The 25,347-nt window shown below is 55.7% G+C and overlaps 1 protein-coding gene across 5 annotated transcripts in view; it reads right to left on the minus strand.

The window, feature by feature from the left end:
• Positions 1-11,800: 11,800 nt before the first annotated feature.
• DCLK1 (doublecortin like kinase 1) overlaps positions 11,801-25,347 on the minus strand; it is a 233,090-nt gene continuing 219,543 nt past the window's right edge. For 2 of the 5 annotated variants that reach the window (XM_037057654.1, XM_037057657.1), the window contains 2 exons: positions 25,220-25,293; positions 12,611-12,765 (listed from right to left, as the gene is read on the minus strand). In XM_037057654.1, the coding sequence (XP_036913549.1) occupies positions 12,708-12,765; positions 25,220-25,293 (132 nt within the window). In that variant the 3' untranslated portion in view covers positions 12,611-12,707. Of the gene's footprint in view, positions 12,766-25,219; positions 25,294-25,347 lie in introns of all 5 variants that reach the window. The other 3 variants (XM_037057653.1, XM_037057655.1, XM_037057652.1) reach the window with 2 other exon arrangements.

Here is a 25,347-nt window from a genome sequence, read left to right on the forward strand (position 1 = left end):
ATGTACAGAATGCTCCCAGATCGCGCCCTTTATGGTGCTCACCAGGTGCCATCTGAATGTCCCTGCAATGGAAACACTGCCACCGGCTAGTGGCCCCCGAGCCAGAGCTGCTCACAGACCCAAGATCTGAAGCCAAGTGTCCTTACTTAGAGGGGAAGACAAAAGTCACCGGGTCAGGCCCGAAGAAGACACTGTGTCGTCGGTACAGGGGACGCGGTGCCCTGTGAGGCCCTGGCAGGGAGAGCTCCTGCTCACACGTGGGCCAAGCCCGGGGAGCAGAGCAGACAGGGCACAACCACAGGCCCAGAAGAGCCCCTTTGGGGCCAGACTTGCCAGCCCTGACCACACAGCTCCCCAAGGTGGCTGACAGGCCCACGCAGGTCCACAGCTCTCTTTGCCACCGCTGTCCACCCCTTCCGTTGCTCCGCCCACTTTCACCGGGTAACGGCGGCGTTTCCCCGGCCTCTGCTGCCCGAATGCCCTGTGTTCGAGCTCCGCGATGCCCCGCAGTGGGCAATGTCACACCACTCCAGGCCACCCTGGCTGCACTCGCCCTCGGAGGGCCCTCAGTGGACGAACACCTTCCCTTTCAGAGCGAAGCCATCTGTTCGCACCTACAGGACACATCCTCTGCCTCTAGGACGCCTCCCAGCAGGTGGACGAGCCCTGGGAGCTGGTCCCCTGGCCTCCTGGGCCTCCTGCCAGCAGCCTCCCTCACGTCAGTCTCCCTCCACCACGGGGTGTCCGTCTTCTGGCCTACCCTCTCGTTTCTTCTCTTCTGTGCAATCCTGGGGAGTCAACGGATCCGACGCACCTCGAAGTTCCCGTTTCTTTGCTCTGAGGGGACGTTCAGGCTTTCTTCTTGGCTCCCCAGGCAGCTCACTTCCGTCCGCCTCAGCTGCCCTTGCCCGTGGCTGCCTGCAGAATGAGCCTCTCCCGTGTCTTCACTCTCTCCTCACTCACAGGCTGGCGCTTTGCTTGTCCGTTTGCCTGCCCCCGGAGTAATGAAGCTGTTTTTGCCTGTCTTTTCCTCCAGTCTTTGTTCTAGCCTGCCCCTGGCCCCCAAGGGTGTTCCGTGGCTCTCAGTGGGTCCAAGAGCTTTCAGGTTTGTGGCTGCCATTCAGTCCACAAACCACTGGATCTGGGGTCCGTACCTGCCGCTGTCACTCGCTGCCCTTTTGACTCTGGGCTTGTTTATTTATTTGTAGAGAGAAGGGGAGGGAGGAAGAGAGGGAGAGAAACATCCATTGGTTGGTTGCTGCTCTCACGCTCTCCAACTGGGGACTGAACCTGTGACCCAGGCATGTGCCCTGAGCGGGAATCGAACTGGCCACCTTTCACTTCAGGGGAGGATGCCCAGCCCACTGAGCCCCACCGGGCTGGACGCGTATATTAATAACCATTCGGCACTACATCCTCAGGAGAGAAGGAGGTCCGCGAACGCTTGCGGTGTTGAGTAAACTTCTTTTCTCCTCATGAAATATTCCCTCTGATCTGAATCCCTGACTATAAAAACGCCCTCGCATAAACAAGAATGCAAGAAAACAGTCGTCTGCTGTGGCTGGAACACGAACCGGCACAGCTTTCCGGAGAGCGATTTCCCCACATGTCCCAAACGTGGGACAAGCACACCAACGCTCTGTCCCGGCAACTCCAATCTGAGGGATTTAGGCTAAGGAAATAGTCTGCTTGTAGATTCAGCTCTGAGGGTCTTCCCTGAGGCCTTGTCATGAAGCCCTGGAAACTCCCGAGTACGTGTTCAGCCGTGGGGATGATTGGGAAGACTGTGGTGCGTCCGTACAAGGAATCGCAGCTTTGAAATGAAAATCTGATCACATCGCCATCCCACCCCCAGCCTAGAACCCACCAACTACTCTGGGCATAAAGATAAACCACCGCTCTGCCTTAACACCCTGCCGGTCCACCTCTCTGGCAGGTGCCTCCCACCCGAGCCCCTCCACCCCGGCCAGAGCTCAGGGGAGCCAGGGGTCGGCTTGTCCAACCCTTCCTGGTCTTCTCAGTACCCAGCATGCCGCCTGGTACATCATGGGTGCTTGGTAACTCTCTGCGGAATGAGTGAATGAATGAATGAGTGAGTGAATGCCATGCTAAGATGTTTGCAACGTACGCTGTGGGCTTCCCTGAAAGAATGCGAGCAGAAAAACAAGATCACCTGTCTTTGGAAAAAGAAACCTCAGGCAACAGTTCTGACACGGATGGGCAGGGGCTGGAAGGCCCAGTTGGAGATTATGGTGAGGTGAGGAGCGGTGGAACCCACACACAGGCAGTGCGGGGGGGCGCAGGGCCGGGGGGGTTGTGTGATGACCTTTGGAAGGTAGAGCCTACAGAAGTTAGCCATTCACTGGGGTGGCCGCCTGGTGGGTGAGGGGCGCACCAGCCAACCCGGCGTCTAGGGGGCATGGAACCAGTCTGTAGCCAGAGAGTCGGCCCGGCTTCGGACCCGTAGGGACGAAGCACTCTGGTGAGCTTGGAGAGGCAGCTGACAAGGAGACCTGCCCAGGACCCAAGTGGGGCGCCCCCCATTCAGGACCCGATTCAGGGAGGAAGCGGGGCATGTGGGGAGTGAAGGGAGCCCCGGCCTGGCCTGCGTGTCCCGGGCTGCTGGGAGCCGTGCTGTGGGAGGGGTCTCCGTGGGCGAGGGCAGCACACACCAGGGTCAGTGAGGCTGCGCTGGCAGGATGCCCCCTGCTCTGTGCAGTGCAGGCTCTGCATGCACACGGTACCCCCATACACACGAGTACACACAACGCTCATTCACACCTGCACACACATGCATGCACAAATACACACACGTGCACAAATGTACATGTCACACACATGCATGTGTGCACCTGCACACAGCCATATGCATGCCACACACATGTACACATCAGCACCTGCACACACCCTGTCACAACACCCCACCCCCGATGCAGGGCCCTGGGGAGCAGCGTGGGGATCCCCAAAGGCACGGCCAGCGCTGCCAGTCCCAGCTCTTCAAGCTCAGCTTTGGGGCAGGGGGCTTCAGAACAAAATCCCCGCGGTCCCTCACGGCCCCTGGCTCACCTGGGTTTGTGGGACGTTGCTGGATTCAGGACCCAGGGAGCAGCAAATGGCCAACAGTCTCCATCACCTGGGCTTTGGCTTCCTCCAAAGGGTCTCCGCCCCCCACGGGGTCACATGCTCCTGTCCTGAAAGCCGACCTGCCTGGAAATGACTCCCCAGCATCCGGACTGGAGCAGGCACGTGGGGGTCAAGGCAGAGGGCGCCTGGAGGCCGGTCTGGACTTAGGGCCACTCGAGGGAGAGGCGACCCTGGACTTTACGGCGGAGAGCCCACCTGGTGCTTGGCGGGGAGGCAGACGAGCCCCTGGGGAGGAAGCAGGTTAAAGCCTCAATGTCACCAGCCCGGGTTTATGTGCCTGTTTTTGCTGAAACAGACCAGCAGAGCCGGACCCTGGGGGCGGTCAGAGGCCGAGAGACCCTGGCCCCTCTGTCGCCTAGAAACACCCTGTCCATGCGGCAGGGATGGAGCGGAGTCCATGGGTCCTGGCTGTGACTAGTGGGAGTGACCGTAGGCCCGGGCACCATCCTCTGCTGCTAGGGGCCTGGTGGCTGCCTTTCGGGCTCTGGTTAAGAGGGGCTCCCAGGGGCTCCGATCAGCGGGCGCCAGGGAGACCCGAGGCTCTGCAGTGGGTACGGGTCCTCCCGTTGCCCAGGCTGGCTGGTCTTCACCCTCCCTTATAAAGGACCCCGGGGTGGGTTGGAGACTCGGTTACCACGGTGACAGCTGCTTTCCCCTCCTCCCACAGGGCTGCCCACTGGGGGTGTCATCCTGCACTTTCACAGCCAACACGGTGGGGGAGGGAGGCCCTGCCAGGAGCGGGACGAAGTCGCCCGTGCGTGTGGGCAACTCTGCAGACGGAGGTGCGGGCAGCTGGGGAGAGCCGACTGCCGAGCCACCAGGCGGGGGGTACTCGGACCGAACCAGCAGATGCCACAAGTGCTCTGTTCCCCAGTTCAGAAGCCAGTGTGAACGCTTTACCTCCCTCTATGGGGTACAGCAGAAACAGTAAAAGCTATCGATGAAGCAGAAATGGTTTGCTTGGCAGGAGAATGGGGGTCTTAGAAAATATTGTTAAAAACAAAAGTTAAAACACAGGCTTGCCCCCCCATGAGGGCGAGAACAGGGGGTTGTGTTGAGGAAGGAAACTGAAAATGTCCCGGTGGAGTTGGGCCTCGGTGTACCTGTCCAAAATGACAGGCTATTGCGCGTTATGAAAGGCACGCCAGCAGCGGCAGGTTCACCCCCTTAGCCGGGCGAATCCAACGAATTTGTGGGTGATTCTGATGCAGTAACAAAGCCTCTCCCTGGGGTGAAACATTAATTACCACCCTGCGGTAGAGGGAGTGACAATGTGGATGTGCCCAGGAAGGAGAGGGCGCTATTTTTCAGGTCAGCAGATCTCTCTCTCTCTCTCTCTCGCTCTGAAAAGTGAAATAACATCGGGGAGAGGAATGTGATTTTCCCCTGGGAGTGGGGAGCTGATGCTTGGCTCCGTGGGTTGGGAGTCTGCCACTCTCAGCGAGGGGTTAAAGTGCGGCCCGCCGGGGTGGGGGCCTGGTCGAGGGAACCCACTAAGGAACCGTGCTATTTTAGGAGGTACCTTTAACAGCCCCTCAAGACCCAGTGCCTTGCTCTGCCGCCCCCTTCACCGGCCCAGGGGACCCTTGTCAGGGCTGTTTCCTTCTCCGTGTTCATGCCACACCCTGAGCACACACAGCGAGGACACGGCTGGTCCCCTGCCGAGGGCCTGTGAGGCCTGGCTCCCTGGGCTGACCTTCATCCTCCATCTGACCAACTCCGGGCCTCACCATGTTCCCTAAATGCCGTGACCGTTCCTACTTACCCTTCAGGCCTCATTCTGAGACATTCTCTGAAGGAAGCGCCCTCTGAACCCACCCCCCAAATCACAGTCCGATAGATCCCCAAAGTGCCCCGTGTCCTCTGTCCCCGATCATGCGGCACAACCCCTCTCTACATGCTGCTCTCCCACCCAGGACGTTGACCGTGGAAGGCCGGGAGGGCACGGGTGTTTCATCCTGTGCACCTGGTAGGAACTTGTTGGAAATGGAAGTAGATGACCTGCCCTGGGTGGCATTGGGGTGAGGGCGCCTCCAGGCTGGACTGCCCTTGGGGGCAGGCTCGGGGGCTCCCCTTCTGCAAGGGGGGGAACGAGCTCTCCGAGGGGGTCTCACTAGTCGGGGAGGGAATGGGCCGTGAGGTGTCGGGGTAGGACATTCCCGGGAAACGCCCCGATGGTGCCATGGGTGGGGTCTCATTAGCCACCCTGCTCTAGGGGACTAATGCATGAAGGATCTAGAAAAAGACAAAGGTCACGTTACATCCGTGCTAGTTCACGTCCATGATTCCCACGGAACACCTCCTCCGACTGGTTTTCAGGGACACACTGTCACACGTCAGTGTTCTTCCTTCCTTTTAATCTCCCCCAGTGACACGCCGAAACTTGAGACTGTGGCCGCTTCGGTCTAAGGCAGCCTCCTGCCCTCCGCCCTCCCTCTCCCTCTCTCCTCCCCTTGCTTCTCCCCTTCTCGGGGTTTCCCAAGGGTGACAGACGAATTGCCGTGACAGAAACGGCCACTGAGGTGTTTGCATGTGGTGGGCGGCTGGCACGCTGACGGCCCACACAGAACTGTGTGTGCTGAGGCGTGGCCCCCTCACCCTGCGATTTGGAGGAACAGTGACTGTGTCTCCTTCCTAAGAGCCCCCGGCACACAGCTCGCAGTGGGTCCTCGGTGATGCTTGCAGAACAAATGGACGTAGCTCAGCACACCGCTGCGACGCGGCTGGAAGTTGAGGGCTAATTACAGATGGCAGGAAGGACTCCGGGAGGCCTCGTGCGTCTGAGGCCCGGAGCCGAGCCAAGAGCTCCAGCGTGTGTGCGCCGCCGCATGGGCAGATGGCAGCCGCCTGCCCTCCCGGGAGAGCATCCTCGCTGTCGGCCGTGTGGTCGCCCTGGTGGTGGGCTCTGTGTTTCTACGCTCTGGACCAAGAGTCTCAGAGGAGCCTGCAGACCACCCAGCGGGAGGCCCGCTGTCCCATCCTCAAAGCCTTGGGATCCGCAGTGAAGATACAAATGGACAGTGGAGGTCCCCTGCTCCTTCCACAGCCCAAACGCAGCTTCTTGCGTGTCACTGGCACTCACTCAAGAGACGTTTGAATGAATGACTTGAATGTGCAGGCAAGCTGGCGGGGACATCTGTCACCGTGCGGATGGCCAGCGCGGATTTGGCTGGTCCAGCTGGCTGGGCGGGGTCCCCGTCTTCCCTGGGTGCCCCTCCTGGCGCTTGGGGAAACGGCCACCGTCTTAAGCTAGAGCACAGCTTTTTACTGTGTTCGAGGAGATGCTCTGAGACATTTCCCAGGGTGCCCCTTGCCCCGTTCCCTTGACCCATTCCCCTCCTTCCTCATCTGGTGGGAACAAGTCCCACCTCTCCAACCACTAGCCACGGGGAGCCGGGGAGAATCCAGCCTGAGGCAGCAGCTGGACATGGCAGGGACAGGGATTTTATGGGCGCTGGGATTTTATGGACAGGGATTTCTGCTGATGTTATGGGCGCTGGGAGGTATACTGGCACCTAGAGGACACTAGGGGACCAGCCGTCACTCTTGGCTGCCTTTTCAACCTCCTGGCATTGGAGAAGTCACAGAGACAGGGCTGGACCAGTGGTACCGTCCTGCAAATTTCTCTAAGGCCAAGCCTGCCCGTGCAATGCCTGATGGGAAATCGGTATAACGATGGTAGCTAATTCCAGGTCAGGGGCACAGCAGCCCCTCCTCTGGAGACCTGGTGGGCACAGGTTGCAGGGTAAACCGGGCTGAGCTGTGTTTTCTTTCTCTGGGTTTCTCCCAGTCCCAGGCCCAGGCGTGATGGTAATAGAGGAAAAGGGACATTTTTGGAATAGCTGTTTTTGGATGATTCTCAGGAAACGGACCCTCCGCTCTGGGGCACATGTGGGAAAGCTGCATTCTGACCGCATGACTAATCCGCAAAGCCTCTCGCAGAGAGCCGTCTCCCCGGGAACACAGCTGGGCGCTCCCTCTGTGGGTTGCCGGTGTCAGTTATGAACCGAACCGGAGGGACGGTGCACCCCCTCCTGGCCAGGGGGAGGGGGAGGGGGCCGCGGTGAGGGCCTTACGTAGCAGTCGTTCACACACAGAGTCCTATTCTTTTATTAACTTGAAGAACATGGTTTACATAAAAACAGGCAACATCAGAAAAGCGCAGTTGATAAATGAACATCATATACCACAGATGACTTCATTCCACATTAACCTACATTTATTAGCTTACATGGAGAGATTAGGGGAAAAATTGGACCTCATTCCAGCTTTAATCACAGATACAAATCATTTGAAAGTTCTTTCATTAAGAGCCTCAAAATCAAAAATTAACCTGTGCCACCTGACCCACGCAGCCATGGGTAAACTCAGTCTTTTCAAAGGAAATATTGAACTTTTTTTCTTGCCCCAAATTGAAACCTTTCAGAAACTTGCTTAACTGCATCGAGACCCTAGCCCACCTTTTCCGTCTACATGACCAAAATGCTATTTAATTTCACACTCAACTAATCTTTTAATAGTTTTTCTTTCAGCCAGAATGAAAAAGGCTATTATTAATTTCTTCATAAAAATTTTTAAAAGTTATTGAGGATATGACTCTAACCTTGGACCGGTTTCAATTTCTTTTTATTTTTTTTTCTGAGAATACATCAAAGATTAATGTCAATGGCAAGTGAGAAATTGCCCCTGGAGGACTATTCAAGCTCTTTCTCTTACCACAGTGAGTTGGGCGGGAGGGAACTGACATGGTCGCATCTTTACCATCATTTTGAAGCCCCACGTTCCCTTAAAACCGACAGTGAAGGCTTGCAGAACCATCGTGGACTCTCGGTGAACAAAGTCTCTCCCAGACAGAACATGTACAATTTTACATGGAAGCGACTCGAAGGGTCTCGCCGCAGTCGGCCGGAAAAGCGTGTTGAGGTTCACGGCCGACCTCGCCTTCCCTCCGGGACAAAGGGGAAGAAACGAGGTCTCGCCCTGGTCTCCAAGGGCGAGATACTGTGAACCTCATGATCAAAACACCTGCCCGTGAGACACTCCCTCCCTGAAAACCGACCGGGGCAGTTTCAGTGTGGGAGCTCCCACACAGCAACAACAGCGGGGGCCGTGGGGGAGGGTGAGCAACAACACGGGGAAAACCCCCACCTCAACCAGAGGCGTCCGGAGTCTCTACGCCGTGCTGCCCGGTTCCCACCAGTTTAGGGCCTTTCATGTTACACAGCGTGTGGCCGTGTGTTTGAGCCACGAACACGTCGGAGGCTGTCCCCTCCGCCTCCAGGACACCATGACATACGAACTCCCGACTCCTGTGACGGTGACTGTCCTCGGGACCCCACATGTCCCTGACTCGTGGGCAAGCACCGCTGAGCTCATTTTAAGAGCACCTCAGCGTGTCCTCAAGGGCTGTGGATGGATGCGCTCTTGAACAAAAACCATTTAAAGTGTGTTAATTGGCACGCGTATTAGCATCTCTGAACTGACCCAAACTGGTTACTTCGGGGAGGAGCTTTTCATTGCTATTTCCCCCAACAGACTTGAATTGGCTTCATGGAGACTGATGTTTAAGTTTAAAAAAGTATCCTAGAACCGCAGGCGCCTGCCCCTTCCTCACGGCAGGCAGAGCAAGGGTCTGCCCGAGCGTGTTTCTCCCACGCCTGATGCACGCGGCAGACAGCACGCAGCGGACTCTAACCCTTGAAACGACCACCTTCAAGCTTTTAAAAACCTTTGCCTGGACAGAAAAGATCAGGTAGCATTTTAAAATGTAATGATTTACAGATCATAGAAAAGCGACATCATCGACAATCTACGCCAGGTGGCTCCTAATTCAATTATTTGAAACCCACATCCAAATGAGTAATTACATTCAGCTGCCATCCTGGGTCTTGGGGCTCCCCAAAATTCCGAAGTTACGATACAGGCAAAGCTGTGCCAGGTTTTCTCTGTTTGTTTGTTTGGTTGGTTGTTCTCTTCTCAGGGGAACCGGAAAGAGAACAGAAGGCGATAAACCTTCACTCCGGGTCAGACCTTCAGTCTACAGTAAACCAGCCGGGGGCACCTTTTTTATGGTCAAATTAAAAACCTTTGGAAATAGTTTATCACGGAAATTCGACAGTCTTACCCTGAGAAGGGCTGGCAGGCAACGCCGTAATGTTGAGAAAGCAGCCCTTCCCCGCACAGCCGCTGCGCGGGGATGGAGTCGTCCGCCAGGCGCCGTGGCCAGCAAACAGCTGGGAGTTAATGTGCGTGAGCTCCGGTCGGACGGTAGCTCCGTGACCCTCTGAGCGAAGCCAATTTTTCTTTCCTCTTTTACCCCCCAACTGAAATATGCTTCAAAGGGTAAAGGATCGCAGGTTCAGCCTTCATTCATGTATATATTGCTTTCTTTCAACAGTACCTGACGGGGCCGTTAACCACAAGCCGAGGGGCGGGAAGGCCGGAGCTGGGCAGCCCGCACGAGCCTCACTGAACACAAAACACCAAGGATTTTCAGCTGTTTATTTGCATTTTTTCTCTGCTTATTTTCATACGCACCACGTGTCAGTTAGGCGAGGGCTACTGTGAAAACATTTCCAATGACTGAAATCTTACTTTTCCTTCTAATGGTGAGGAGCAAAGCACAGATGCATTGGTTGTGATGAGTAAAAGGACTTCAGCTACGATGTCAGGGGGAAAGAAAGGCGCTCATCGATGTGAACAGTTCCATCTACAGAGGCACACAACGCGAGGGACGGAGGGTTCTTTCTTCACTAGTCTGCCACGGGACGGGCAAGCTGAACCTTCAGACTCCCTTGAAAACACCACATCGTCGGTCCTGTGTCCATAAAGGAAAGACAGCCCCATCCACCAGGCCACCGCAGTAAGCACGCGATTAAATACTGAGAAAAAATACGGCGACGCGTGCGGCAATGATTAAGTGGATATTACAGAGATACACCGCCGTCATGATACATATTTATTCAATGACAAAATGGAAAAAAGAAATAAGATCGATTTGGTCATAGGAATTCCTTAAAGAACACCACCACTTAATTCTTTCAGCCTCGAACTATCCCAAGAATGTCGTGAAAGAACCGAGGAAGCACTGGCCGAGAGCCAAGCGTCTGGATACACCCACGTCATCGGCACGCCTTGTGCTTGTCAGTCACCCCTCCGAGTGCGTCCCTGGCATTCGGGGACCCGGTAGCTTGATGCTGAAAGATGGCCTTCCATCTGGCCACTCAGTATTTCTACTCGACAGGGCACACACCGCTGCTGACTCAGCACGGACCACGCCTTCCACAGCCATGCTGATGGGCTCTGCACCCTCCAGCAGCACCCTGTGCAGCGTGCTGGGGGGCCCGCCGCAGCCTCACAAGGTCCCAGAGTCCCAAGACGGGGAGGGGAAAAGAGCCGCTCGCTGTAAGTTCTGTGCACCGGATGCCGCAGTAATACATGTAACGCCCACGGGAAAAGCAGCGATCTGGAGAAAGGAAGGAAGGTGACGATGCCCCACAGGCAGGTCCCTGCCCACGGGATGCGTCACACCCACACATTCAGGGTCCAGGCCACGCTGCCTGGCTGCTCCAGGGTCACGCAGAGTGCGGCTCCACATCGTTGTTCTGGAGAAAGGGGTCCTTTCGGACCGGTTCAGGGCACTTGCCTGGTGTGGGTGCTTTCTCCACACCCTTACCGGCACCCTGCCCTGCATCCCCGCCCCAAACCCAACTGAACTGTGTTGTCAGCAGTGCTGGGTGGTGTTGTTTCGGGCTGGACAAGGGGGGAAACGCTCGATAAATAACCTGCTGTTTACCTGTCAGGGCAACGCAGACCAGAGAAATAACCTACATGTAGAAGAGCAAACACTCGAGAAAACCATGATGCAGCAATCATGACGTGTTAGGACCTTGAAATCTGCATTACGAGAGCCCGGAGTTTAGGAGTGGGAGACTAAGAAGAAGCCACTGGTGTGTATTTGAAAAGAGACCTGACTAGAGAAATGCGAAGACACTGCAGATGCCAGGGCACGTTGGAAACAGAGACGGGAAGTGCCGAGTGGCCATCCAGGTGCAAACTGCACGAACGTCACTCGTTGGTTCTCCTGGGTCACACGCTGAGCACACGGAAGCCCGCCTCTTCCCTAAGCATCGCAGTGACCGTGCATTGCAGAAGAAACTCGATGGCAATGGGAGTGAAAACTCGGGTCTCAGACAGGACTCGGCCCGCGGAGAGGAGGGGAGGACAGCAGGTACCTCTGGACAGCCACACACAGTGGTGGGTGGAAGGGTTGCCTTGGGAACGGAGGTGGTAGCCTAAGAGGCAGGCACACCTCCCTGGCCTCCCCTCCTGCTCCTCCTGGGAGAGTCCATGTAGGCAACATAAAGGTGCACCCTCACCAGTGGCTTATTCCCTCAAAAGCCATGTTAGAAACACTCTGGATGGTTCTCTCACTGGGCTTTCTCCTTGGCCACCTCGCAAAGCCCCTGGCTTCCCGTCCCCCGTGCCCCCGCCTCCCATGTATGCATTTAACGCTCGGTGTGGATTTCACGCTGGAGACCGCAGGGCGTGAAAAAGCAGGTGAGAGAAACACCAGGACCTTACTTCCTCTCTGTGTGGAAGTTGAGCCCTAGAGAGCACCTGGCAATTTATTGCTCTTTTCCACTAGTTGTTGGTTTTTTGTTTTGTTTTGTTTGTTTTCCTGGAGACGCCCCAAACCGAGACCCTCCCTCACCAAGCGGGAACCCCGGTGGGAGACTTCCCGAGACTGGCGCTAGCCGCAGCTGAGATGGAGGCAGTGTTTCGGGGGCGTCGTCAGTTCATCTTCGTGGGGGAGGGTTGGGGGGAGGGGCAGCATTTTCTCTTGGGGAGCAGGCCGTTTGCCACAGAACCAGTCCCCTCCACTCGGGCTGCGGGACTCACGGCAGCCGAGAGTCACACCTCTATGGAGAAAGTCCCTTTCTGAACCAGATTCTGAAAAAGAAACGGGGGCGCTTATGCCTAAGTCACCAACCTGCCACGTTCTAACCCCATGGAAAAGGACAAGCAAGCCGTCGCTCCGGGGGCCTTTCTCATGCACATATCCCAGCATGGAAAACCACTCCTTGATCCGCAGCAAAGTCAAGACACGTGTGTCTACGCGAAAGGTCTGGACGGCTCCCCGAGGGGTGACCACACAGCCCACGCACTCAGAGGGTTACTGTGTGCTTGCTGCACACGAGCTTGACTCGGGGGGAAAGTCATCGATTAGGTTTAAAAATGTTGCCAAGTCCCCTCAACCCTCTGAGGACCCGGGACCGTCTTCGCAACCCCCCGACCCTGCGTGGCTGGGCTCGGACACCGGAAAACACACTTTCTCGACCGCCATTCGAGCACAGGGCTGGATACATCGGGGGAAACCGCCGTACGTAAATAAATTTGGGGAAACATCTCCGAGTCTCAGAGGGTTGGTCGAGGACCTGGAGTGTGGGGGGCTCATTAAAAGGGCGAGTTGGGGGAGCGCACGGTCTCCGAGGAGCTGGGCGAGTAGTCTTCGGACTCCGAGTTGAGTTCGGGCGGAGCTGGCTGCGCCTTGTACCGGCTCCTCACATCCGGGTGGCGTCTTCGTCGGAAAACCTGCCTCTCCTTATCAAGAGCGGTGGTCTAGCAGGGGCATAAAATGAGAAAGAGGACAATTAGGCCACAGGAAACGGCCCCGACACTCTTCCGGAAGCTGCCCAAGGCCGGGACACAGGCTGGCCAAGGGAGCCTCTCCACCACCGGGGCCGCTCACTTTTGTTGACGACAGTTACCCACTGTTGGGGGCTCTCGGTGCCCCAAGAGGGACTCTGAGGGGCCCCCGTCATGTCATCCGCAGGCACAGGCAGGATGGATGATGCTCCGAGGCCCCCCAGACCCCCCCAGCTCCACGTCTCTTGCCTCCAGGGCCCCCAGGCCAGCGGAGGGCCCTGGAGGGCGGGCCCAGGCCTACGGCCCGACTCAGGAGGACGCCAGGCAGGGCCTCCTTGGTGAACACTCCGTTCAAGTGGCTCCAGACAGAGGGGACAGGGGGCGGGAGTGGCCAGACAAGGAAGCAGAGCCGCAGGCTCCCCCTGCCAGGTTAGCGCCTCCTCCTGTCCAATCATCTCATTGTCTCAAGGCCGAGAAGAATTGCTTCAATTTGCATGAAGCCCGTGCCTGCGATGGAAAAGGCTCTGAGTGCAATTAAATCCAGTGGGACCCCTTCCAAGGATTTCACTTTTTACAAAGCTCATTTTGCTCGCGGTGTGAGGTCATGTATGCGACGCAGACCCGGTTCTGTAGGTGCCTTACGCCCCTGCACCCTGTTTATCTCTGGGGCGTGCTCTCCGGCCAGGACTCTGCACACTGGGTGCACCACGCCCTCACTACCGATTTCATGGGTGCGGGAGGGACAGGCTGTTAGGGAAAAGCCCGACCCAGGGACCCGGCAGCAGGTACAAAGCCCGGAGAAAAACACAGAGCGCATATAAAAGTTGATGGCGCCTGGTTTGAAGGCCCCTCTTTAAAAGGAGGTAGCCTGGAGGTTATTCCGCTTTTAAGAGATTACTCTTCCTCCACAGGGACATCGACCACCATTTTTCCCCTTGAAAATTTACTATTAGCTTCTTCAAAGAACAGAGATAAATTTAGAGCCAGCCTGGTTCGGAGAACAAAGTGAAAACCGGGCCCCGCACACGCCGCGGCACAGCATGAGATCAGCACGAACTCGGGCGCAGGCCCGGGAAAGCTCCCTGGTGAAGCAATAAAGACCCAAGAGAGGCGATGGGGGGACCGGCAGCAAACGGCTCTGTCCGGCTCAGCCGGGCGGCTGTGAACGCCGTCCACAAGCCGAACAACAGTGCTCCAGACTCGACGGGGAGAGAAACATGAGTAACTCACCCCTCACTTCGATAGCCTGTCCCCACCGTGGTTCAATAAAGGCCCATTGAAATGTCTGTCTCATTCTCCCACTCGTCAAAGGTTTCGGGACCCTCACGGAGGATGTAGTTCTTGGTCTGAGACCCACTGATTTTATGTTATTTTCGGCATCATAAACCCAAATTCCTAACTTTATTTAAAACACTGTAAAGCCAAGACATGTGGAGTTTTGCTCTCAGAGTGTACTAAAAATGTTCTGTTCGTGCGGATGTGAATGTTTGTAAAAGAACAGACATGCATTTGCTCTGCCTTACATTTACTCTGTAGTTAATTCGAGAGTAATATAAACTCTTCTCTTGCTCATAAAAAAAAATTCTATTTCTACCTTCCTGAGAAAGAAGAAAGCCCTTGGCCTCGGGGTGGGGAAGGGAAGGGGTTTGCAGCCAGGGTTTCGGGGTGCCGCTCTGCCCGTCACTGGGCCCAGTGAACACTCGGTTCTCAGAGGAGGAGCGGGCCCCCGCCCTCCCCCCAGACGTGCCCGAGGGAAAGAGGGTGTGCAGAGGCTTCTGACAGGGGAAGGATCCCCAAGAATGGAAGAGTTTCTTTCTTTACAATTCGATTTAAGGTGTTGTTTTAAAACGAAGGAACCGCAGGCCGGAGAGACAGGCAAAGCCAAGCCCACATCAGAACTCACCTCGGATGCCTCTCCCCGTCTCGCTCGCAGGGTCCGTCTCCATGGTTACCTCCTCTCCCATAATCTACTCAGCGACACAAGCCACCCTCAGGGCTGCAGCCACCGAAACAGGCCATGTCCCCACGGAGACCTTACCCCCGTCCATGCAGAAGCGGGGGACAGGGCTGAGGCCATGCCCATGCCCCTACAAGGGCAACCCTACGCTCTTCCGTCCTTGTCCCCTGCCCTGTCCGTGATCAGCGGCCACTTCTCACCTCCCCTACCAGTTTCTCTGGTTAGCAGCTTGGCTGGCGCTCACCCCCGGAGGTGACCCGGGGCTCACACGCCTGGTGCTTTCACATTTGAGGGGCAGTGCTTTCACATTCTTGGCAGTTGTTTTTGGAAATGTATCACGGCAGAACCCCGCGCTGGGGAACCAGGGAGCGAGGGTGGTTTCTGTCGGGCTTACAGAGGCTCAGAATGGAGAGCTTGTCGGGTGTTCTTTGTCCACACTCTGCCTTTCCCAGTGGGTGGGCTGAGGCGCAGGCACCCGGAGGGACTTCCCTGCGTCTCATCGCTGTGTCAGGCCCAAGCAACCTTTTCCCATTCACTCTGAGGTCACCTAACCCAGAGTTCATCAGAGACCCGCACGCGGCCCCCTCCGTCTCCGTCCCGACAGACTGCGCCTCGGGGAAGACACCTCAGGCAGCATCCAAGGCCGCAAGACCGGGCTTTCCCCTGCGGATGGCCCGAGATGCCCTGCTGGGGTCTGCAAGCCAGGTCCACTGTGTGTCCAGTCCTGTTCTGGAGCTGCAGGCTCCGGGGGAGGCCTGGGCCGGAGGGCAGAGAGGCGGTCTCGCAGCCCTCGGGTCCCTGCCGTCCTCCAGAGCCACGCAGAGAAGGCGGAGCGCTGCCGACGGACTTGCTCTCAAGGACGTCCCAGCGGGCTCCGAGGTCCCCAGGCCTCTCCTTTCTGTGTCCGGCTCCGTGGACTGTGGTCCATTTCAAAACTTCTTCCCTCCCTGTGTCCCCGAAGCCTGCTGCTGTCACCACTGTGAGTCCTGAGGTTCCATCACTGCCTCCCCTGCCGCACTGCAGCTGCCGTGGAGGGCAAGGTCAGGCCAGGGACGCCCTCTCTGTGCTCTCCACGGTTCACCACACACTACGGACACCGTGATGGTGGCAAAGGTGGTGGCTTTTGAAATGGAGGGACGCACAAGAGAGGTCGCAGTGCTTCCTGCCCAAGCACCCGCCCGCCGGTCCCTCCTCCGCGCAGCTGACAGGTCCATTACCCTCAGGTCTGACTTATTCACAATTCCTCCAAGTCCAAGTCCTTGGCCTGAGTCCCAACATGCTCACAAGAAACGTGTTCCGAGTCCAGTTCCTGTTCTTATTCAAACCAACCCCGTCACACCGGCAGACTCACCGTGGCCCATCAAATTGGCTTGCACGTCGGCCTATTACTCCATCTAGCGTGGCTGTGCCTCGGTTTCTCTTTGGACATCCCCCCCCACACGGTTCTCAGCGGCTCCAGTGAAGGTGGCCCTCTGCCGGTCTCTGAGACGGGGCTGGGCGGCAGGCGACCCAGGAGCAAACCTGAGCTCCCTGCGTTCGCTCCTCAGCACCCGGGACCTGCAGGGCGGGCCCCGACCCCATGAACAGCACCCCGGGGGCTTCTGCTGAAACTCCCTGTCTGTAGTGAATCCCACCTCGGGGAGGACGGTAGGCTGAGGGCTACCACACCTTGGTGCCACACGAACCTGCAAACGAGAGCCCACACCACGGGGAGGTGGAGTTCGGGGACGGCAAAGAACAGGCCCCGGCCATCTGCTGAGTCTGCGGTCACGAACGCCAGGCCCGACCTTGGGACCGTCCGCATTTTCAGCAACAACACACTTCCTCTTGGCTGACGCCAGTTCGGTCTGGTTCTGCTGTCCTTGCCACCGAAGCAACCCGTGTGGACGTTCCCATGCGTGTCCCTCCACCGTGCACAGCTCCGCACCTCGGCTCCAGGCTGCTTCCTGCGCTCACAGTCCTCTGCTGTCCCTGGGCCATCAGCCACCGCCGCCCAGGGGGCCCCCTTGCTTTCCGAGCCTGTCAGACAAGTGCCGGCTGGACCGCACTCTCGTCACCTGTCGTACACGGGGCCCCGGCGGGCTTTTCGGGGCTTATCCCCCCAAACCACCCTGCCTCTCCATGGTGGACTCCAAACTCCCCTGCTTTCCCACAGGGCCACGCTGGCTGTGGCCCACATGTTAGGGACTCACTGCATATTTCTTAATTAATTCAGGATTGCATTGTTTCAGCTGATGAGGTACTTCCTGAATAACAACAACAACAAAAAGGTCCCAAAGCAACTTTGTAAATGAGAGTAAGAAACATGCTGAGACCATGTTTCAGATACGATTTAGACTTCAGGTGTGACCCAACGCGTGCCTTAAATAAAGTCGACACCCTCTCACACGCACACGTGTGTGGACTCCCAACCGCCCGCTGCAGGCCGATGCCAGTCAGCGCTGTGATGTACAAACCTTTAGACTTTTAATTGCGGCTATAAAATTAAGCTCGGTTTAAGTTTTATGGCTGAGTTCTGCAGCCCCCATGTGTAGGACAGATGAATTCAGCAGGAAAACAGAACAATGGGTTATCACATCATCTTTAAACGGCATTTCTATCAAAAAATATATTTTTCAACGGGTAATTTTCCCCCATCAAAGCGTGTGAAGTACAAGTCTGTCTTGTACTTCAAGGGACGAGGTGCTTCGTCCCAAATGTGAACTCTGAGCTCTTCCTAATGCTTCTGAAAGTCTGCTTTGCTCTTTATCAGTCACAAAAAAGTTCCCAGATGTCAAGCCCGGGGGGCCCTCTCCTCCCCGACGCCCACCTTGGGCAGGTGGGGTTGTCCTCAGCTACCAGCCTGATAAGCCCTTAAAACTTCAGACTTTCTAACAGGCTCCGTCTTTGAGTCAGTGCCCCCAGGGTCCGCAGCTTTGCTGGAACGGGCAGAGGGACTGCAGTGGAATCCCCAGCGCGTCCTCAGAAAGTCACCGCTTCACCAAGAGCTCCGGAGAGAATCCGAAGCCGCATCATCGCCTCTTGGTGCCGATGGCCCCAGGTTAGAGGTGAGCCAGAAATCCCTTTGAGGTTCTGGAGCTGACCGGCAGCCACCAAGAGCGACGCTCTAATCTAGTTACTGAAAATACGCACCCACTCACAGCGGCTCTTCTGTGCCCTGGGCCTGGCTAAGGAAGAGCGGGCGGGGACCCCGGGACACAGGATCAACAGTTGACCAACCGCAACAGGGCAGATGAACTAACACGAGCCTGTCCCACACAGAAGAAACACGTCACACCTCCACCCCCGGCTGTGACAGCAGGCACGAGACGGCGGGACAGTAAAGTTATGTCACAACCCGGCCCCGCAGGTGAGTGGCACCCACCAGAGCTGGAAACCCTGCAGAGATGGGGGCCCATCACACTCTGCTGGCGCCTTCCATCAGCCCAGGGAGACGTATAGCTAAGACGGTGCTGGCCTCACACCCAGGACTCCGGCTCCACGGGCAGATCTGTGCAGGGGTATCTAGCCTTGTGGTGTCTCCGGCTGCACTGGAAGGAGAGGCGCTGTCTCAGGCCACACAGTCAAAACCTTGCGACATGTGATCACACACACAAAAAAACCCTCATGATGTTGTAAGTGAATTTACAACTGTGTGTTGGGCGGCACTCACAGCCATCCTGGGCCATGGGTTGGACAGCCCTGGCACTGAACCTGGCCAGGGCCTCTTCTGTCCGAAGAAAGGGTGCTGCAGGCTCCATCCGCCCTGTCCTCGGGTGTTTCGAGCCCTGGAGTCTGACATTCACTTTGAAAATGGGCGTAGACACACAGGCCAGGCCGGCTGGCGACCTGGGCAACGCGGAGGGAGCGCACGGCAAGGCGGCGGACGGTTGGGCATGGACCGTGATGCGAACTGGGGCCTTCCTTTGCTGTCAGCCACACACCTTGCCCCCGACTCTGTCACGCTAGTCTGGCCCGGTGGCCGTGGCCGAAACCCCTTCGGGAGCAGCGGTGGGGGGAAGGCAGGAGAAGGAGCTCTGCGTCCCAGCCCACAGGGAAGGCGGCATCACTCTCCAGGGAAATGCTCACCTGGGAGCACTGGGAGCACGTCTCGCACCCCCATGAGCCACTGTGATGGGTCCTGGCGGTCCTTAACCGAGCAATGGGCCTCACGCGCTGCAGCGCCAAACTACTGGATCAGCACCACCAGATCCGTGCGCGAGGGCCCGGCTGGAGATGCACCTCGTTGACACAGGCGGCAATGAGTTCTGTCAGGGTGGTGATCACTGGGTCCAAGTAACTGCATTTTCAGAGGCGCGTGTGGACAGACTTCCCTAATTTATTGCCAGCCATCACAAATCGTCTTCATTTCCTTAATAAAAGAACCATCGTGTGCGTGTTGCCTTTCAGCCCATGCATTATTCATACTCCCTGGGAGGCGGAAGTGGGGCTTGGGCAGTGGCAGCACCTCACACCCGGGGAGCCCTCTCCTGCACTGGCCCTCGCCCTGCAGGGACCGATGGACAGGGGACACGCGGGCCCCTTCAAAAAGGTTTGGCTTGCTACTAAAATTTAACCGGGAAATCAATCGAAACAGGCGCCCTCCTCATTTGATTCAGCTCACCGCCACGGTTGTTACTATTGTTTTGTTTTACCACCATTTTGGGGTCCTGCCAGGAGGGGCAAGGATGTGCGGCGTGGTATTTCCCCACGGCAAGGTGACCATCCAAAGGGCAAAAGGAGGGAGGCCTCGCGGAACCAAACCTGGTGGCCTGCTAAGCTGCCTTCTAGGGGCAACTGTCTTGGATGTGAGCCCTCCGTCGAACCCCCGGGCAAAGCTGCCCCCGTGCCTCTTCCCTTCCTCTCCACGGCTCCTGCAGCTGACCTGGGTCTTTCTAGAATCCCAGCCAGGCCAGCTCTGCATGCCCTGCCGCCGGATCTTCTCAGCACGGAAGCTGAGCTGCCCGGCACGTTGTTTTCCCTCCGTCTCCCAGTCGCTGGAGGACAACCCCAAATGTTGTGTATTTCAGACAAACCTAGGCACACTCAGAACTCACAGAGCTGGCCTGGGAGAAGATAACTCCTTTCGTTCCAGAAACAAGAATGGAGCTTGGCCGGAAGGCTTGCTCCTGGGTTGCGTGCCCGTGCGAGCTTAGACTCAAGCAGCTGCTGGGATTTCACTGTCCAAACTTGAATTTACCCCACACTCTCCAAAAACACAGTTACCCTTTGTACTAACGGCCGGCCCCATTCCCTGGAAAGGCCGATCATGTACTAACAAATCAGTGAACTTCACAAACATTTGTGGAGGGCCTACTGTGTGCCGAGCTCTCCCCACCAGGTGGTGGAGAGGCGGCTTTTAACAAACCCAGCAGGTGGTGCCTTTTCATTTGGAAACATTTCCCCCCTAGAACAGGCGTTGGAGAACTTCTGGGACGGCCAAATAGTGAATATTTTAGGATTTGCAGGCCATATGGTTCTTTGACACAACTCCTCAACCCAGCCGCCGCAGGGCAGAGGCGGCCAGGGCGATTTATAAATGAACAGGCAGGTCTGAGCTCCAGTGAGACTCGGTTCACAAAAGTGGGCAGCCAGCTAACTGGGCCGACTGGCCACGGTGTGCAGACCCCGCCTGAGAGGATGATATTTTAAACCTAGACCTTATCAGCATTCGGGGCTGCAGCCTCCTTTAAGTAAACTGTAACGTGGCTGGTTCGTTCCCCACCTCAGATTTTGGAAGGCTGATAACACTCTTCTTATCGCTACGGATGGGCAAGCGGAAAATCAGGAAGGGAACCCGTGCCTCGGCCAAGGTCGCCCTGCAGGAGGCAGACATCCCGACGACAAAGCCACCGAGTCTCTGAGCTCCGCACTGCTGATCTCAGGTCAAGTTCATCTCAATTTGTACGGCTCTTTTGTTTCTCTGCCGTGTGTCTGACATAGAGCTGAGAATTGTTTGGCTTTTGTGTAGTGACATTTACACTTGTTCTCCATAGAACACGTGTGTTAGTTCGGGTCTTCACAATCAGTTCTTTCCTGCCCACTCACACCTCATAAAATCTCCATTGCATTGGTCTGTGAACGTCACCTGGGAATGTGTGCAAAGCATGGCAGGAAAGAACACATAGAGAAGGGCGTAGCCCTGGCTGGCGTAGCTCAGTGGATTGAGCGCGGGCCTGCAACCCAAACAACTGCGGTTCGACTCCCAGTCAGGGCACATGCCTGGGTTGCAGGCCAGTTCCCAGCAGGGGACGCACGAGAGGCAACTGTACATTGATATTTCTCTCCCTCTCTCCTTCCCTTCCCCGCTAAGGACAAATAAATAAAATCTTTTTAAAAAAAGAAAAGTGTAGATTTTTTAAAAATCAGGAACAGGGACAGAGAGTCTAAGCCAGGTCACAATAAACGGCACCACAGAGTACGCGATCAGCCCTTCCGATCAGCTATGAAACAACAGGAGTCTCAGGAAAATGCCTGGGACCCAACCTCCACTCACAGCTCATCCGTAAGCCCGGGAACGTCGTGGCGATTTCTCATTTCTAATAATAATTATGTTACGTTTTAGAAAGACAGATATACAGGATCGGGCAGGAGTGACACCACTGAATATGGCTGGTGGGGGACAGGAGTGTCTCACAGGAGCCAGACAGCAACTTGAACCTGTCACTAAGTGTCACATCGTGTGCTGGGTGGAGTGGGAAACCGTTATGTTACAGAATCACGTGCTTATGACTTTGTAATAAAATATTTTGTAATAAAAAGGGGCGTTATCTGTGCCGGACCCTGTATATTCATGTGGTGCTCTCTAAGGAACCTCTGAAAATAGAACAAAACGAACCCTCAAAGGGCGAGCAACCATGACATGATGACACAACGCAGGCGCTTCACCGTCCCCGTTTGTCCTTCGGCCACGGTGTCTACCTAGCGCCCATCCTTTGATGCCCCCCGACACTCCCATGCCGCACCACTTGCTTCCCAGCCTCCAGGCCTCCTAGTCACAAACCCCTCCGAGTTTCCCGACACCTGGCTCTGCGCCCCTGGGTGGTTTGAGGTTTCAACCTATGCCATTTCTGGGTGTTAAACTGTCCATTCCAGGGGAGGGGCAGGGCGAGGACAGAGGCCCCCCCCCCCCCCCCCCCCCCCGNCACCTTCGGCAGGCGCCGGCTCACTGCGTGCCCTTGGCCACTGGCTGAGGCTGCCACGGGGCCCTGCTCACACGGGGCTGGGATTCTTCCCTGGCTTCACGGGAACGTCTTTTCAAACCTGTGCTGAGCAAGATGCATTGCTCTGCTTCGTCACTCAGTGGTCGAGGACGGTGGGCTAAGCCAGGGCACACGCGGGAGCCCCGCCCCCCCCATCCTCCCNGCACTTGCGGGCGCCCCCCCCCCCCCCCCCCGCCAGGAACCGCACCGCCCTTTCATCCTAGCTCCCTCCTCGTGTTGCCTTCCAGGTTGTTCTGGGCTTGCCTTGCTTTGGCATCGCTCTCTGTAACTGGGTGCCCCCATTTGGGAGGAATTCTTCTCCATGTGCCGCTGGCCAGCAGGGCAGCCCTGCGTGAGAAAGGCAGCCAGCCACGCATGTGGCCACAGGCCCTCTGGGGAAGGATGCGCTTTTTCAGGAGGGGGCATGGACCCAGGTAATGTCGTCTGGTAGCAGGGCCATGAGGAAGTGGAAGGGCCCGGGCAGCTCACTCCTGGCAAGGTGCCCCCCAGGCTCTGGGTGACAGGAGTGAGTTCTTCTGGAAAAATGAGCCAAACAGGATGCGGCTCCCCCGGCCACCCCTATGAACAGGCAGGAGGGTGACGGGGGGAGAGGAAAACGCACCTCCCGAGTTTCTCCATCATCACCGCAGAGCCTGTCAGCAGAGATGGGGCCACTCTGGGCCCCGGGAAGAGGGGTTTTCTCCAGCTCAGGCCCTGATGTGAGCAGATTTACAAAAAGCCAGGAGGGCCCCTGAGAAAGGGCTCTGCTCGGAGCCACGGAAACAGCTGTGAGCCCTCGGAAACATGAGCAGGCGCAGTGAGGACGCCCCCTGTAATGACGGTTTATGCCGGCGAGTCGGCTGCCACCGTGGGCCGACAAATGCTCCCACTTCTGGGGAGATAAAAGGCAAGCATTTGCAATCAGGGAGCAGAACGCGTCCGTTCCGGGGCTAAATGGCATTATAAAACTTCCTAATTAAGCATATATGCCAACGAGTTTTCAGCATCATCTCTCCAATTTAGCTTTGCATACTGGGTGCGCCGTCTTGCTCCGCATCAACTATAAACATTGTTGTTGCTGCCCCCAGCTGGGAAACAGAGCGGTTTATGGGAGAACGAAGAAAGAGATTACCTCCCATCTGCTCCTGCCCATTATTCAGAGATGCGTCACTTTGTCTGCTGATGGGCCCGTCACCGGGACCGCAGTCAAATGGCCTTTTTACACTCGCTGTGTTTATTAATTACTGTGGCTTACGTGGCGCTTTGCTCCCACCTTTAGTCCCACACGTTGAGTGATATCATTGTTCTAGAGCTTTTTTTTTCCAAAATGAATTCACATGTGTAATTTCAGCCCTACACAGATGAACAGCTGTAATTAGATATATCTGATGCCTATTTTTAATTGTATCTCAACTTTACTCATATGCGTTTGGTGACTATGCCTGAGGTTAGGAGACACAATTAAAAAAGGATGGCGAGTGGGGTGATTCAATTTATATACAGGACAAAACCCAGGCAAAGCTAATTAACTCGGATAGAGGCCAGGTCGCTGGTTAGCCCTGGGGCTCTGTGACCTTCCTGCGGGCCGGGAGGGGGCGGGGTGTCACAGACAGTCCCCGTCTGAGCTGCGCGCTGCTTACATGTGTGTGCAGTCCCTGCGCATTCGTGGAGCGGTTCGCTCACGGTATCCGCTCTTATCCGCTCTCTCCCGAAGAGATACCATCCCCCAGGATAACAGGAAAGGTGGGCGGTCACCTTCACGCACAAAGCAGCGAGAAGAGCCCGCACAAAGGCAAACTGTGGCCGATTCAGCCCCGCCCCCAGGAAAGGTTACAAATACAACAGAGTCCTTCCCACACCTGTGAGGCTGATGCGCGCAGGTGGACTGTCCAGATGCTGCAAACGGCCTTTTTGTGTAAAATAGACTTTAAAATGCTTTGTTGAAGGGTGGGTATTTTCTTGCTCTAGAAAGACTTAGAAATGTGTCACCCTTTCTGCTTCCCTAAATCCTTTGTTTCAAGTGTCCAATTGTAGGAACACTGAGGACCAATAATAGGCAGTCCGGCAGATGTGGACACAGGGAGGGGCAACAGTAGGTTTACAGCTCTGAGTTCGGGAAACAGTTTCTTCATGTCTTACTGTGTATTCATTATTCTACTACTTCCCATATAAACAACTGTAAGCCCACTTTTGCCCCACTCTGTGTATATATGTATGTACATTATACATACATACATGCATGCATGATACACACGGTTTTCTTTTTTACAATTTAGCGGTCTAATCCGCGAAGTGAGACCAGGAAGCCACTGCATTACTGCACACGGGCTCCATCATTTGAGAGCAACAAAGCCATTTCTTAGCAAATGCTAAGATGTGGAGCGTTACCTAGAGATCATTTCGGAAACGTCAGAATGAAGTTCCTTAGGACATCTCAGAGTTCATTTCTCACACTCTCAAAGACCATCCTGCCTGCGGGTAACTTAAAGGGACACAAACAATGCCCCTCGAAGGAAATGCCAGGGCAGGTGACTGGAATAGAAAAACGATTGGATAGAATTCTTAACCCAGTTAAAAAAAAAATCGATACCTCCCATAGTCCCTTTTGCTTGAGCAGATAAGCCAGCTAAGAAATCTGACAGTTACAGAGTATTGAAAAATAAATTCATGCAATAGCTAGTACATAAAGGGGTTACCAGGGGGGAGAGAGGGAACAATAAAATGAAAACTAAACCAAACCGAACAAAAAGGTGGAGTATTTGAAAACACAAGCTTATCGACACACACAATGCATTCTGTAGCTCACTGCTGCTTTGAGGAGCTTCCACCACTAACGTGTCAATGCATTGCTTCATTCCTGTAATAAGGTCAAGGTCGGGCTTGCTGGCTTTAAAATGACAGTATATACTTCTATAGAACACACACTCCGGTATATTGTTGTTCCATTTGTTAAGGGACAGAGGAGCACTGGAAATCATCCTTTTAATTGGCGCCATCAGGAAAACGCTTTGGCATTAACACTAAATATACTGTCCTTTTAACTGCAGGGAAACTTGGTACTGAGCATGTGCAATGGAAAGAAAGCTGGCAAATGTCAGTGTGAATAATGGGTGAAAAAAAGGCATGAGGGGGTGGGGCATCTCAATCAAGATTAAAACGAAACTGATAAAGCAGCATATGGACTGGAGAACAAATCAAAAGCATGTTTATCCACCGAAGGAACTGGTTGATGGAGACTGCCAGCACGTTGCCATGGAAACACTGACTGTCGCGCTGCACCGTTTCATACCTTATCCAATACATTCCTGGTTGCTGGTGGTAGTCCAAAGACCCTGATCTCTTGATGGTAAACCCGTGGTCCAGCTGAGCAGAGAGAAACGGGGGCAACTCAGTGGGTCGACAATGGGCTAAAGAGTT

The sequence above is a fragment of the Sturnira hondurensis genome, unplaced genomic scaffold (genome assembly GCF_014824575.4).
Source record: "Sturnira hondurensis isolate 20B ecotype Veracruz unplaced genomic scaffold, ASM1482457v3 Scaffold0009719, whole genome shotgun sequence".
In the NCBI taxonomy this organism is placed as follows: domain Eukaryota; kingdom Metazoa; phylum Chordata; class Mammalia; order Chiroptera; family Phyllostomidae; genus Sturnira; species Sturnira hondurensis.